The sequence below is a fragment of the Fundulus heteroclitus genome, chromosome 21 (assembly GCF_011125445.2).
Source record: "Fundulus heteroclitus isolate FHET01 chromosome 21, MU-UCD_Fhet_4.1, whole genome shotgun sequence".
Taxonomy (NCBI): Eukaryota; Metazoa; Chordata; class Actinopteri; order Cyprinodontiformes; family Fundulidae; genus Fundulus; species Fundulus heteroclitus.
In genome coordinates, this window is record NC_046381.1 from 19836349 (window position 1) to 19853303 (window position 16955).

Sequence of the window (16955 nt, forward strand, 5' to 3'; positions counted from 1 at the left end):
AAGGGCAGTTCCTTTACAAGGTCATCGTGTGTCAAGACATTAACTCTTTCAGATGGAAGCCTCAGCTTTCTATCAATGCACCTTGGATAAGGTTGCAGTGAAATAAGACACATTTTTCACCACGATTCAATAGACATATTAATGCAATGTAACTCACTTACTAAGTTCCAAGAATGACAAGTTCCTGGAATGAATAAGTTTACAAAAGGGCTTAAGTACCTTTCCAGAGCGATCTTACCCATTGAGCACCACAGAGGTCAATTATGATTAACGGAGAAAGAAAAATCAATCTCTAATTCTGCACTCATAGTTAATAAACTACCCTAGTATATTTTTCAGGCTCTCAACATGTGATCTGTCTGCATAAATGAAATATAGGATTCATGATGTAAAATCTATCCCAGCTATTAAGAATGACTTAATAAAAGCCATACGTTTGTCAGCATGTGTTTGCTGCATGTACACCAATAAATGATGCCTCTCACTAATCAGTCAGTAAGCTATAGTCTTTTAACTTCACCATAGTAGCTTCTACTTCATTAGTTTGGTTGTGTCTCTTAGACGAGGTTTTACTGAAAACTAATATTGATAACTGCGATGTTGTGCTTCTTATTGAAAACTAAAGCCTGTTGTGTCAAAATTCTATAAATCTCTTGAATGTCTATTACACCACCGATCTCTTAATTGTGTTGTTTAAAGAGCATTGCAAGCTAAGCTCATGGCATGAGTGTTTACACTTACATTTTCACGTAATGTGTTGTGCAATTTTTTTTTTCATTCCCTTTGTTAAAATTGCTCATAACAAGATTTAAAAAAACTTTACAGGTATATAGCCACATTATATGCCTATAAAAAACAGAGCAAAAAGCATTTGATCATGATAAAATAAGGTTACATAGCTCAGGCATCCAACTGGATAGTGTATTGATGGTCCTTTTTGTGCCTCAAATTACCCCAGCAACGGGCGTGATTATCAGATATAAACAGACATGGCGCCATCTAGTGACAGTATCACAGAACTATCAGAAAGCATAATAATGAGTAAAATAAAAATCAATAAATCACTATTAATAATAATGCCAAACCTAGCCTGACCCTCTGAAATGCCCTGCGGCAAAGCGGCCGCTCGGCCTAATCGAAGACCAACAGTTGTTAATTAAATAAACCAATCTAGCAGAAACTCTAAGAGCCTCATATTAGAACATCATGGATAAATTAACTTCCCGTACATAAATGCAAACAGGGACACAGTATCAAGGTAAGAACCAATCAATCAGTCAATCAATCTATTTCTAATGTTGTTTTTACTTCAGACTGTAGAGGCTAAGGACAGCATTGCTTTTACTAATATCACAGTATCAATCAGTGCTTGGGCCGTTGTTTCCATTACTTCACTGGGAGATGCTAATAGCCGTTAGCTGCTTCATCTGTTTATCCCCTCCTGTAGACGAGCAGTGTCGTACTTCCGTTGTTATTTTAAATAAACATGAACGGCTTTATTTACTAACAAATTAAGCAAAAACCAGGTGTAAAACGGCAAAATAACTAATATGCCAGCCAGACATGATAATCTTTCAGAAAAACCTTGTATGTAACCAGAGTGAGTTACTGAGGTATAGATTCTATAAAGGTCAAATAATGTGGGTATGCACCTTTTTAATATAGTTTTTCCCATCAAATTATGATTGATAGATTCACTTAATAAACATAATATTAGACTGTAAGGGGTATTAAGAATATTTGGTGTTTGTGGTTATTAGATACCAAGAAGCATCTTTTTGATTACCTGGAAAGTGTATACCTTATGATGATGCACTGATTGGGCTAAACGGAAGAAATACACAACGGATTATGTATTCTGCCAAATAACTGGTCTCTGCCAAAGTCTCTACTATCTACAATCTATCTAATAATGCACCTTGAACTCACATGGATTTGAGCATCTATAGAAGTGTCCTGATAGTTATACCTGTAGACCTAATGATATTGAAGTTAAAACAAACATTACTGTATGTTGTAGCAATGAGTTCTGGTGTGCGATATCAGAAAGAGTTCTGTTTGTTTGTTTGTTTGTAGTGGAGTTGTTTTGGGGTACCTAAGGGGTCAGTATCTCCGCAGTTAGAGTAATCCTAGTTCTGAGAATAAGTGAAGAATTCTCCTGAGGGAGTGAAGCTAAAAGCTTCTCAGCACAAGGACAAACGTAAGATCAAAATTTCATGATCCAACCTCTTACAGGTTCAGATGCTGTGTTCCACTCCCCAAATAACAACTACAAGACTGTACAGTTGGACAATTGTGAAAGCAAATACAGCATAACTATTGGAAAGTACAGAGGAGCAAACATACATCAGACCCCCAAAATATTATAAATACATTCAGTGATGAGCATTGCAAAGTGGTGTAAAGGGCAACAGGATTGCACTTTACACCAAAAACACTACAGGGTACTTTTTTACTTGCAAAAACTGTTTACACTGTAGTGCGACAAACATAAGTAACTTTAACTTGCAGCCACAATAGCCATCACAAGCATCCATGAAAACAATACAATACAAATTTATTTATAAAGCACTTTAAAAAAAACACTGTTGACCAAAGTGCTGTACACGAATAAAAACAAATAAAATACAGAAATAACTTTGCCAGTTCTAGCAAGCAAAAGTAATAAAACATCAATATAATAAAACTAATAAAAATAGATAAAATAATAAAATAGAAAATATATAACTAAAAATATAAAAAACAACTTCTCAATCTGAGTTAAACGCCAAGGAGAAATAATGTGTTTTAAAGGAAGATTTAAAAACAGCAAGTGAGTCAGCCTGTCTGATTTGCACAGGCTGCTTATTCCACAGTTTGGGGGCAGCGACTGAAAACGCTCACTTACTTCTCAACTTCCTCTTTGGCTTCGGGACAACCAACAGTAACAGATCTGCCGACTTTAGTGAGCGTGAGGGAGCGTACCTTTTAATCAGGTCGGACAGATACTGAAGGGCAATACCATGCAAGCACTTGAAAGCAAATAAAATAACTTTAAAATCAATTCATAAACAAACAGTGATGCCAAAACAGGAGTGATATATTCTTGTTTCTTTGTATCAGTTAAAAGGCGTGCAGCAGCGTTTTGAACCAGCTGAAGTCGGCTGATTAAAGACTGGGTCAGCCTAACATAAAGACCATTACAGCAATCTAAACAAGTCGTAATAAAAGCATGAATTAAAATCTCAAGATGACGCCATGAAAGAAAAGGTTTAACTTTAGCCAATTGTCTCAAATTATAAAAACTAGACTTGATTGCAGATTCAGTTTGCATCAAGTTTAAAATCATTGTCTAGTCTCACATTCAGGTTTGTTGTTGTCTGAGTCAAATAATCTTATAAAGGACCCAGATCAGCTTGGACGTAAGAAACATTACTGGGCTTAAACAACAATACTATTTATAAAGGCTATTACTATCATATGATCTCTTCAGATTGGCATTGTGTAACTTTGCTACCCATCACTAGCATGTGCAGAGCCAGAATTGGAGCGTTCACCTTGATCTGCTGGTGATATGTGTGAATAAGCCACCAAAAGAGGTTTTCACTGAGCTGAATTGGCATTTATGTGTGAATTTAGAGGTGTCAGATTCCCAGGTAGATTATCAAAAGGTATGGCTGTGTCTTAACAAGTATCTCTTCATTGTACTAACAACAACCAATAACAACTGTATGAGGAAGGAATATATTTTACACTCAAATATAACATAACCTGCGACAGACTGGCGAACCTGTCCAGTGTGTACCCGCCTCTTGCCCATTGACAGCTGGAGATAGGTGCCAGCACCCCTCACGACCACAACGGGGATAAGGGTGTAGGAAAATGGATGGATATAACGTAACATCTTTTTTTTTACATCTCTCCTGTCCAAATAGATAACTCAGAATCGCATAAAAACATGGTTAAATTTGGAGTTGTATACCGAACCAGCAATGCTGTTCATGAGACTTTTGCTTCCTCTTTGCTCTCAAAACCTTAAAATCTTACCTCTCCTGTCATTGTGGAGGATATTTCCATCCATTTATAGCAACTCCAAGAGACAAGAATAGGGCAGCCCCCTGGAGGAGCCATAACATAGCTGCTTCACTCTTTCCATTTCTGCCTCAATTCACACCAACTGATTAAGAGGGTAGGAACAGATACAAGATTAGAAATTAATATGATATGTTACCATCATAAAAAACAATTTCAATACTATTAAATCCAAAAAGAATATAACTTCTAATTTGTCTCCCTTCCCGCAATTCACTTCAACTCATCTCAGTAAGAACTAAAATTGTCAAACTATCTTGCTTTGGGGTTGTTTATGTGTATTAGCTCTAATGATGCCTCCCAAAGTGCTTCATCTACCACTTCATTGTCTTTTCTCCTTTGATTGGGAAAGAAGGGGGATAGGAGATGCAATCAGAGCCATATTCTCCAATCCTCAAAAGGACCTTACAAATTAAGTGTTGATCACATGATGCTAGAGAAACAAACAACAGACCATAGTCAGCATTGATTTGAATTACAGGGACATATAATTCAGGTCAGAAGTTTACGTACACTTGTCATGGAGATGCTAGTAAAAGCTAAATTAATGCTAAATAAACTAACTGAATGCTAGGGTAATAAATCGATAAACTGAAAATCGATAGGACCGCAAAACTCACTATTCAAACGCCACCTCATATAGAAGCGTACGAGATGGATCTTTTATACCCCACAGCAGCAGTGCTACTGACAAATCAGTTTCTGTTTCCTGCTGACGTCACAAAAACTTTTGAACTAATAGTAATACTTATTCGAAATTCAATGCAAGACATTTGTTGTACCTTAGGAGGGTGCCACACTGACTTTTGTAGACACAAAAGCAGGATATCAACAAATGTGCAGTAATTTGTCAAAAACAATGACCAGGATATGTAGACAGCACTATAGGACAACCATGTTAACAGTTTATTAGCAAATAAAGTTGATCTGGGGGTGAGTAACCATTTAAATATCAACCATCTAGTTCCAGGGTAGTCCGCTCTAGTCCTCAACAGGATCCAGCATCCTGCTTGTCTTAGATGTTTCCCTGGTTCTACATACTTCAATCAAATGAATGGTTAAGCCCCTGGAAAACTTGATGACATACTAACTCAGTTGAAAGAATCATCCCCACAGGATGATGTTACTACCATCTTGCTTGACAGCTGGCACAGTTGTAATTTGATTTGATTCTTCTGCTCATTGTTCCCTAATAGCTAAACCTTTTTTGCTCTGACTTATCAGAACACAAGTCTTCTCTCCAGAATGTATTTGGCTTGTCTACACAAGCAGTTGCAAAGTTTTGTCAAGCTCAAGCTTGAGTGGTGATTCTTGGACCAGGTGCTTAGACTCTCTTTGCTGTGACTACTGACGGTAGTGTTGCAGAGTTATGATCAACTTGATGCTTCCCTGCTTGTTCTTGTTCATAAGCAATTCCCTTTTAATATGAGTGTAACAGGTTTACTCTAATTCTAGGGAACATTCATTCAGATGTTAGTATGTGTAAATGTATATATTTGAACCTGTATACATAAGCTTGACCTTGTCGGGGTTATTGTTAAAAGTAAATTCAAACTAGTGCACCGATTTTTAATGTTTTTTTTAAATCCTTCAAGGTGGATTTTGTGTCCTCAGTTAACCATTATGAAGGATCATGAAATCCCCAAATCAATGTGGCATTCACACAGAGGATGAGTGTAGATAAACCTCTGACTGTATACAAGCACGGAATCTAAATGCTCTGCAGGATAGCAGTGCTAAAAAAAATCATACATTAGAATATTAAAAGTGCATATTATAAAAAAAACATGCTTTTGCTGTTATGAGATGTTCTGAGATATGAGGAAGTTTCCCGTTACACAAAAAAAAGTTAGTTCAAGCGGAAAGGTGTGGAGAGTGGAGGGTGGAAAGAAGACATCTTCCAAGAACAAGGACTTTTGGTTGAGAAAAAATGTGGAAAAAAAGCTAACCAGGAGGATGCAGAGAGAGCGAAAGAAACAAATGCAGACTGATAGACACACACACACTTGTATACATACACAGGCAAAGACAGACAAAGGTCACACTGCCATCCCCGCCACCGGTGCTCAGACAAACTGCTAGTAAAATGCTCTATTTCCCATCCAAATTAAACTGTCAGTTAATATTAATGTGAAAGTGAAGACTGTCAGCCACGGTAGATGCAGACACACAAACACATGCACAAACCGCGTTTACGGCCAAACACACAGACACAAATGCAGAATTTAGATTCTCGTCGGGTCAATTACTAGCAGCCGAATGTGGCGTGCACGCAGGTCACAGAGAGGTCTGTGCGAATCAGGGTGTGTTGTGTTTTGTGTGTTTGTGCGTAGCTTTGATCAAGCCCAGTGACACATCTTCTCCCATCAGTCGCATGAAGGTTATTTCTGAATGAAGATGCAATTGTGGCACTCTATTTGATATAAAAACGCATCACAAAAAAGTGCGCGAGTATTTGGGGCTATTTGTGTGTTTTAAGTAAGTGTGTTTGATAAAGTTCTCTTTAAATAGGCCTTTATAAGAGATAACGATTTGCAGATGGATTATGCTTTGCTTTAATTTATGTGGAGTTGTTTCTTTAAGCATGATTTTTGGGTGTGTTATTCTGTGCAGAGTTGTGTAGCTGTTGATCCCATGCAATTCCTGTTACGTTGGTCTTGGTGTATCTTGTTGGACCAAATGGGAATGCAGAATAAGGGAGGTAGGGAATAATCCTCACGTATCTCTTTCTTCAGCCGACCGGAACATAGCTTTCGTGGCTTGCTGTGGTGCACTCACAAACAAATGCACACAAACAGAATACCCAGTCAACCATAAAATCGTAATGTCAGACCTGTTAATGCCTTCAGATAGCTGCAACTGTAGCCCTGGATGCTCTTACCCCCATAACCACAAAAGCACACACACGTAAATGGTATAAACAGAGATGTATCTCTCTCTTTTGACATACTACTCTGCTCCGTGGAGGATCCTACAATTTTGGCTCTTCTCACTAATATAAGATTCTGAAATTATGAATTCCCTTACCCTGGTATTCATGAAGATCACAGGAGGATAGATTTAGTGAATGCGAAGCTAAAAAGCTTTTCCATTCACAGACCTTTTCTCACTTAGCTTTCCATTATGAGGAAATCCTAATTCTAGTTATGTAAATGAAACCTCGGAAAAATTACTGAGGTGCATCAATCACTGCATTTAAATTGGGGCAAAACTTTTTCTCTATAAAAATATTACTAATTATTCTCCTAAAACGGACATCTTTGTCTTCTGCCATTTTTTTGAGTCCTTAAACAAGACATATTATTAAAATGTTATTCAGAGACACCATTAAATCAAGAAGATTCTGTCTGAATGCGGCACACTTTTCACTTCCTTAGTCACATTAACACTGTGTTACTCTGTTGACCCACTGCAACATGGCTGTCCCAGCTGTCCGCTTGGTTGGCAAAACACAATCGTTGCAATTTTAAAGTGAAGCAGTAAAGTGATGTTGTTTTGCATGTAGGTACACACTTAGATTCATTAAAAAGTCCAGGAACTCATTTTGAAATATTTCCTAAAGAATAAATGCCAAAACTACAATGATAGAGAGCCATTTTGGATACAAACTGGATTTTGCAAGTATGGGAACCTTTAGATTACAGTCGTGTGTGTCATCTAATCCTTGCCTGCAAGCTGAATTCTCGCGGTATTTTTGCTTTCATAAACATACACGAATCCATCGTGTCCCGCTCCTGATTCAACAATTAGGGACCAAATCAAAAACAGTTTGGACCAATCCCATTGCAGTATTATGGTTTAAGGTGAGACATACAGCTATGACGAAAACAAGAGCTGCCAAGCCCACAGCCGAACCCAAATAAACATGGCAGCACAGGAAGATGCACGTGTAGCTGCTGCTATCACATCTGTGTTGTTAGAATCCATTATTTCTTCTTTGAAAGGAGAACAGCAAGAACTGTCATGACCAGTGTCCTTGTTTTTGTTTCTGCCGCTTACATTTTTAATTTGATACCCCGATTGACTAAAACCAACATTTGGTAGGCAGGCGCTAGGTGTTGCTTCCTCCAATCAGCTAAGAAAGTTCTGCTGAATGTCCCTCCTTTCTATAAAAGTATTTTATAGGAGCAGTCCCAGGTTGATGTGCAGAACTCAATCTGGCTTCCCAGGTTAGTGTGATGCTCGCTGTACCTTCATTTTGAACTTACTTACTGCAATACTAAGTATAGCAGTGTTAAACAGAGAGAAAAATTAAAGTTTAACAAGGTTGAACAACCATATTTCCACAGTGAATTTACTTAAATTTTGAAAACTATTGAAAAGATCTGGTTGAAATTTAAATTTACATGAACGAGGGAATACATGTGAAGAAAAAAACATTTTTAAAAGAGCTATCTGGTTTTCTTTGTTATATCATTACTCATTGTAAGCAGAGTCAAACCCTGATCATTATTCCACATATGTTGTCTTCGAAAATATACAACATATAAACAATTTGCATTACTTCTTATCACTACTTTATTGCACACATACACACAGGAAAATGCTGCAATAGTCATCAGATAAATACCTTGGAAAACATTTATTTTTTTAACTAATTAAACTGGCTCCACACAATGTATACTGGTTAAGTCATACTTTGTTTGCATGTGTGTGTGAGGGAGCTGGCAATAGGCACATGTATTTATTACAATGTTTGTGACTAATGAGCAAATTTACCCCCAAGCCTGTAATTACTCTGTAATGTTGATCTGTTTGAGTTTATCAGGCCCTATGCACCTAATTATAAGACTATAAGCATGAACTCTTGCTTCTGGATGCTGCCATGTTTGCTTTGGTGTGCTTTTCCATCAATCTTTACATCTGCCGCAAGCCCTGTGAGCATGACAGGGCCAGGCTCAGCGCCACAGAGAATAACCCTGTCAGTTTCCATGTCTCGGCGTCCTCCCCTGGCGGCGTCACTCTTCTCCCTCCCTGCACAGATCAAAGAACTGACACATGCCCCTATGTTGTCTCTCCCCTTCTCCCTTCTATCTCCGACTTGCACTCTTTTTCAATCTTAACCCTCTCCCTCTGTCACTCACCATCTCTTCCTGTCCTTACATCCAGGTTTCTTCCCGACTACATCAGTGGGGATTTTGATTCCATTACAGCAGAGGTTAAAGCTTTCTATGCAGACAAGGTGAGTGGATCAAAACTTCCACACACAGTTGGACACTCAGAAGCACACAGCCATACAGCAGGACTGAGATACAAAGTTCTCCTAATATCCTGCCTGTTTAATTTCAGGGATACTTTGTGAAGTCTAAAACAACCACAGTACTGTTTTTTATTAACTTGAAATACAATGCATGCAACATGTTTTGGCACCCATGATAAAGATGTGCATAAAAATATTAAGATGACTTTATATTTTGTTGCAGTAGCTTAATCACTGAAAACTTTTAAGAAATCCTCATTTTAATTTGAGCACATTTTTAGTTTATAAAAATCACTAGTGGCACAATGGTTAGCAACCCTGCTGATAAGAGTTTGCACAACCCTTGTTTTGCCAGTTGGACAGCACTTAGTTTTCTTATACTTCATTTTAGAAGGTCAGACTATACAGAGAACAGGATCTTTCACCATTTGACTTTGCATAATCTTTTTAGATCTTCTAGGGTCTTCAGTCCTTTCTCGCCAAGCTAAGCTATGCCAACTTCATTCATAAAGCACTTAAACGCAGCAGGCATTTACCAAAGTGCTAAATGAAAGGAATGAATGATTAAAATAAATAAAAACATTCAAATTTAGAAGTAATAAGATTATTAAAAGTAGTAATATTTAATCCAAGTAAAAGTAGTAACATGAAATATAACAGAAAAATAAAAAAAAGGATTAATACTTCAGACCGGTTCAAAGACCAAAGAGAAGAGGTGGGCCTTAAAAGCAGATTTAAAAATGTCTATTGAAGAGGCTTTTCTAATTTGCAGCGGCAAAGCATTGCATAATTTGTCATAAAGACACAAATCACTGTTTTTAAGTAATCTTTGGAGAATATGCCCTTTATTTTCACCAGTTGCTAGATTTCACTACTGCCCTGATCAGTTTGAAATCACCATTCATTGTAAAACCACGGTTTGTAACAATAGGCTTTCTATAGTCTGCCAAACATCCCAAGTATATGCAAGAGGAAGACCCACCAGTAACATTAGGACTAAAAATCATCACCTAAGTCCTAGGTGACCTAAGGCCATTATTTTAAACTTTGAATGTAGCAGTAATCATCCTGCTTTAGGGGCACACAAACCTGAGTATCATCAGCAAAACAATGAAAAGCAGTCATAGGCTTTCTTCAAGAAATCAAGAATATTAATTTTCATTATGGAGTCATAATGACATTTTAGTGAGATGTCGACTCTCAAAGCACGTATGACACACAGACACAAATCCAAAACACCCATGGAAAACCGTACACTGAGCATTATGAGCAAATTTAAGGTCAAGTTGTACAACAGAGAACAACATATCAGGAGATGGAAGTGGGACAAACAGAGCATTTTTCCGAGTGGGTGGGATCTTGTCCAATACGTCTGGCCCGTTTCTAGACTCGTGCAGTATAAACCGTGTCAAGATCTTGTAGATGGCATCCCACAATCCCCTGTGCTGTCCTCACCACCCGCAGTAAATGCTTCCTCTCCTGTGGCTTGCAGCTCCCATACCACACTGTCACACTGAGACACAGGCAGTCAGCTGAGCACAAAGTCCAGTCTGTTTCAGTTTCTTGAGAGGAAGGGCAGTAGTTGGTCCTTCTGTGAATGCTCAGGAACCTGATGCTGCCCAGACACTTCACCACCTTCCCATGCATGCAGAGAGGAGCAGTCTTCCTGGACCTTCTGTGATCCATTATGACCTCCTTGATCTTACTGGCGTTCAGGATAAGGTTGTTCCTGGAGCACTACTACTATGTTAGTGTGTGATCCTTCTCTAGTCGGTCCCATCATTGTTAGATATGAGACCCACGACAGTATTGTCATCTGTACACGTCGCCATATTTGTGGGGTGGTGACTTCTTGTGCTTTCTCCAGCTCCTCTGACAGATAAGAGGACTTTGAGGGCTGAGATGGTCATTTCTGTATTGATTTGTACATAGGTTTTAGATCAATATCCTGTTGAAAGACACAATGGTGACCTGTTATTTTAAAGGTAGGCACCACCACATTGTAATTAAAATGTGCTGGTATTTCAAAGAGTTTGTGATGCCCTTGGCTCTAAGAAAATTCCTAGTATCCTCCATGATACTTAAAAGTCAACGTGAGTTGTGTTTTCAAATATTCTTTCTTTGTTTGACACCACATTCACCTTGAATGTTTGTTACTGAAAAGCTCAATTTTCTCTCATCTAACCAAAAGAATGTGAAGAACTCCACATATTTCTGTGTAATGGCAGAATCAAAAAGGCTTTTTTTTATAACCATGCTCCCCAAACAACTGGTTGGAAAGTAAATGGCATATAATGGTTTCTAAGAAGCCATTATGAACCCAGAATGAGACTAGTTGTAGAAGTTCTCTGTGAGTTTTAAAAAAAAATAGTTTCTACCTCCGATAACATCCACTTCTCTATGCATGGTGGAAAAATAAACATGGGTCCACTTCCAGGCTAGTGGCCAGTGATTAAAACAAACAGGCATATCACATTTATATCCCAGGAAAACATGAGGTCACGTAAACCTTAGTAGTTCTTAAAATCTTAAAACTAAGAGTAAAAATGGACCAATATCTGTACCACCAGTGGTTTTTGTTCTAAACATCCATCCATTTATAACACCATTGCTACACCAGGAACATATCATCAACCCATCACAGCAAAACATAGAGACACATAAAAAATTTGGCATACACAGACTCACATCCAAGAGCAATTTAGAGCGGCTAATTAACCTGACATGAATGTTTTTAGACTATGGGAAGAAGTCTGGTGTACCTGGAACGAGCGTGCAGAATCCATGCAAAAATAATCCAATCAGCGTTTGAATCCAGCGCCTTCTTGCTGTCGCTGCTCTCTGTGACTCTGTTTTAATTACTCATTAACATTAACAATTTCACATTTTTCAGGGTCAGATTATGGCCCTGTTAAAAAAGGGATAGATTTATCTTAATTTTCTCTTCGTAAATCTTACCAGAGGTGCCAACAAATGTATTCGTGCCAGTATAAGTTTATGGTGCTGATTACAGTGTAGCTGGCCTGGTGGCAGGACTTCAATCTAAGTAAATATGTCTGTTTTTGCCGGCGCAGCCAAGATCTTTCCCATTTCATTAGTGACTCGGCAATCTGTCATTTCATGCTACTTAACAAACATATGCCACTCACACTGAGTGTGCAGGGCAGTGTCTAGCATCTGTTATAATTAAGCAAAGTTTATTTGTGTTCTGATATCCCACAATAAGAAAAGAAGGTACCAGTATGATGCAGGTTTACTGTAAAATGTAAGAATACTTCACTTAACTGGAAATGTACACACATTCTTTATGATCTAATGTTTACGTATCACATTACCAGTATCGTAATATCACGAGTATTACAATGCAACAGAGGGAAATTGCTGCGCAGATAGTTAGTTGCCTTGTGGGATCATTGTAATTGGAGTTGGCCCGAAAAAGACCTACAGGAGCATTCTCCATCTTTTGTGGCCAACATAAGATGTTTTTATGAATTAAACATAACAGGAACAACAGAGCTTCAAGGGGTCTACGAGTTTCTACATCATAGTCTCCGCTGCCTTCTTCCCCCGTACTGTGGAGACAAAAAAGTATCCAAGGTTATAAAAGAAAATGCAAATCAATCTGTGAGGTGGTCTTTCCGTTGTTTTTAGCCAGCAGAATGTCAAACTGCAGGCTCGGTTCAATAAATAATTAATACAGGGGAAATCAGTCAAGCATGTATGCACATACACTTGCCTCGGAGAAAGAGAAATACAAAGCCTGTGTGGTCTTTGTGCTGTATCACTCTGTGCATTTCTGCAGCGGATCCAATACTTAAATATGCATGCACGTTCCCGCTTACACGCGCTCACCACCTGCACATCACAAGACTTTGGGATTCCTTCAGCTTTGTCACTCTTTTTTTCCCCCTCCTCTGTTGCTCTCTCTAATAGTAACCCTTTTTCACAAATATCACACAGGTTGTGTGAAAAAAAGAGCCATGCCTTTTTCTTTTTCCTTTCTTTTTTTTTTTTTTTTTTTACTTGACTGAGAGAACAGACTGTTACGGTAATGCTTTTGAAGCAGAACAATTGGAAAGTTTGAGGCGTTCCTTCAGAGATTTGCCGCAAACGGTGAATAATTCTGCATAAATGGAATAGAGAGAGAACAGAAAGACGTCCACGAGGGAGGGGGGGGAGACAATGAGAAAGCAGGGATGGGAAAATGATGGAGGGAGGAGGTGGAGTGAAGGGTGGATGGATGTGATCAAACAGAGCACAGCGAGCGAGTTTTGTGTGAACTCGCTGTTGCCGTATGTGTGCCAGTGATATGAGGAAGACGGCGCATTTCAGAAGCAAAGTGACTCTGTGGAGAGAAGAAGAGATGGAATGGGGAAAAAGCCAGAGCATGGTTGTTTACCTAGATGTTGAGTTTAAGGCCACTGACTGGAACCTCTACATTATTCAACAACACAACCCGTGGGAAGCTAGACAGCACTAAAACACTGATTTATACCTCTCTCCGTGTCTGCATCCCTTTCTGTTTTTTTTTTTTTCTTTTGTTGTGCTTTTCCTTATCTCTCCCTGGGTTTTTGCTTCCCTATCTTTGTTGTGGTACAAATATTGAATCATGTTTTGTTGCTCTCGTGTGTGTTTTAATTTGTCATTGTGTCTCTAGGGGTGCAGGCTGATGGAAACAGCTGACCAGGATCTAACAGACTACACCAAATGCCTTGCAATAATGCTGGAAGAGATACGGACGCAAAAGTTGCAGGTAAACAACGCTCCGCTCATACTCAGACGTACTTTTCATTCTGCTTTAACATTCACATAGCAACAGTTGTTTTGTTTTTTTAAGTAATTCCTCACATTTTTCATTTGATGTGAGGATTCCCTTTACTTAGTTGTTGTTAAATTTGTACAGTTGTGTTCAAAATAGTAGCTCCGTTTTTTTTTGTTTTTTTTAACCAAAGTGAGTAAAGCTCAATAATGTTTAGAATTGCTCTCTTTCGCATATACACCAATGCATTGGGAACGTATTCTATTGCAAAGCAAAACGTGTAGAAACAAATGTTGAAATTTGCACTCACTACTAAAAATAGGGAATATTAAGCTAAAAAAAATGGAAGATGTGCCTTTGTTTTACAAATTTACTACATAAACCAAAACATTTTGCTTTCCTATGAAACACTGATTTAATATTTATTTGTTTAACCTCTCTTTTGGAGAACTGCAACAATTCTGAATTGTATAAAGTCAATCAACATCAGGAGTAAATTTCACAATTTCTCTGTGTTTCTTTGTTTAGCCTCATAATCAGTGTTTATGATGTCTGTACTCAAATTTTGTATTGTATAGAGGTCCTGGGATTGGGCTGGAACCAAGATGCTCTCTACTTGCCGTGTTGTGTTTGGGGTTGTTGTTTTCTTGAAACATTCTGTTCAATTGTATTGTAAGACAACATGAACTCCTTAATTATGTTTGATGCATTCATACTGATCCATGATCCCTGGTTTTCAATAAATAAGCCCAACACCATAATATGAGAACTACTCCCCATAGCATGCTGCCTAATGAGCCATGCTTCACTGTCTGCTGAGTCTTCCGTGGCTTTCATTGAGTGTTTGTGGGTCTTCTGATAAACTGTCTGCAGCCTCTAGTCCCAAAGAGAACCATATTGGTTTCACCAATCCATAACATGTTTGCTTTTTCTCTTTTGGACAGTCAATGTGGTTTTGTTGGGGGTTTTTTTTGACTGTTTTTTTTTTTTTCTTCAAAAATGGGACCTTGCGGTGGCTTCATGCCAATGGTCTGGCTTCAAATAGACATTTTCTAATTAATACAATAGCTGCACTTTTTCTGAAGCTGATCATTGGCTGAGATTTTACCATATTAGTTCATCTTTAATCCATTCGAATGGTAGTTTTCTATTCTCTTCCATGTCTTTCAGGACTTGCTTTTATATTTTAATGCATTTGAGATGATTAAAGCTGTGCAGCATATCCGTGTACCCTCTGCAATTAACCTTCTTCTGAACAATGTCTGGAGCAACCTATTTTACACCGATTTTTAGAGGAATGGTACTATAACATTTGCTGCCTTCATCCATAAAAAAGGGTCACGCGATTGACATCTGCTTTTCTACAGAATAAATTACCTCACTAATAGTTGTCTGCTGTTGGTTTTCTATTACTCCCCTACATCTACTAGAATGTTTGACCATGTAGTGGAAATTATTCTTGTGACTTAATATTAGGTTAAAATGTGCATTTGTCAACACATTCCTTTGCAAAACAGAAGGCCACTGCATGTCACATTTGACAGGACGTTTTTACTTAATTTTGCTAGTTTCCCCCTGAAATTTCTTAATTCCAGGTATAGAGTATCCTACCCCTTTGAGTTCACTTTGCGTCACAAGACTTGGGCCACTTTTATTCAAACTGGTGTGAGGGTACAACACTCCATGTCGAGCTGGGGTAGATGATACAATGTCAAGAATCCCTCTTCAGTTTGAAAAGGAAACTTTTTTTTTGGATCAAAGCAATCACATATCACAACAAGATGTCGCATATCAAAAGTATCTGTTATTTTTTTCTCCAGGAGGCTACAAGCATTAATAAAATGACTGGATAGTTGGCAGAATTCTAAAACTTGTCCAGTGTCACCATCGACAACGCTGGAATGCTAAGCTGCTCAACTTATTTCTATTTTTCTTGGGCTTGTAAACCAAACAGTTAATGCAGAAACACAACAGGAAAACAGGATGTAGCCTATATTTACTAAATATTATCCACAGACTCCCTCCTATGATGTCACCCTTTTCCTGGTCAGCCAGTATGGAATGACATTCGATCATTTTAATTGATAAAGCATATTCATTATTTATATACATCTGGTGTGACCTTTAATATCTGTGTGCCCTGAACAGTGTTGTATAAAGTACTGAAATATAAGAGTCAAGTAAAAGTATAAGTACCTCTCCAAAATATGACTTTGGTAAAAGTCCAAGTCACTGACTGAAATGTTACTTAAGTGAAAGTCTTAAAGTATCTGAAATGTCTTGTACTTAAGTCTGAAAATTACTGTAAAAATAGATGTACTCAAGTAATGTAATAAAAAGTATAAGTAAAAAGTAAAACAAAGCAAATGCAGTTTGAATTACATTTTTTAGATGTTGGTAAACTTTGAAAATTAAATTCCCTTAAAATAATATAAACAACCAAGTGCAGGAGAAAATATTAGACAGAAAATACAACCTTTTAGTAAGCTTTCAATTTTCCTTCTTTAAAATTATACACAAACCAAGTGCAGGCAAAGGGGGTGTATACTAAGAACATGGTTAAGTGATAAACCAGGTCTAGTTAACCTACAGGAAGTGGTAAACCTGCTAATAGATACAGCTGCAGGTATCATTTAGTTAAGAAAATTAGGACTCTCTGCTGTTAGATGCTTTACCTATACCACAAGCTTAATTTAACCTGGTTTACCACTGAACAAGCTTCTTATCCTGTTGGTGGTGACGAACAAGACCAGGCAAGTCCCAACTTTGTCGCAGTCAATCAGAAGGTGGGGTCAAAACACTTGCGTGCGAGTCTCTCTCTCTCTCCTTTTGTAACGAGTAACTAAACCAAACATTGAAAATGTATTGGAGTAAAAGTATGCAATTAGGGTCAGAAATATAGTGAAGTAAAAGTAAAAGTTATCA

The 16955-nt window shown here is 38.0% G+C and overlaps 1 protein-coding gene across 6 annotated transcripts in view; it reads left to right on the forward strand.

The window, feature by feature from the left end:
* tpk1 (thiamin pyrophosphokinase 1) overlaps positions 1 to 16955 on the forward strand; it is a 101985-nt gene that overhangs the window by 35866 nt on the left and 49164 nt on the right. For 5 of the 6 annotated variants that reach the window (XM_012863924.2, XM_036125380.1, XM_021317172.2 and 2 more), the window contains 2 exons: positions 9181 to 9253; positions 13929 to 14024. In XM_012863924.2, the coding sequence (XP_012719378.2) occupies positions 9181 to 9253; positions 13929 to 14024 (169 nt within the window). Of the gene's footprint in view, positions 1 to 8896; positions 9254 to 13928; positions 14025 to 16955 lie in introns of those variants that run through there. The other variant, XM_012863923.2, reaches the window with a different exon arrangement.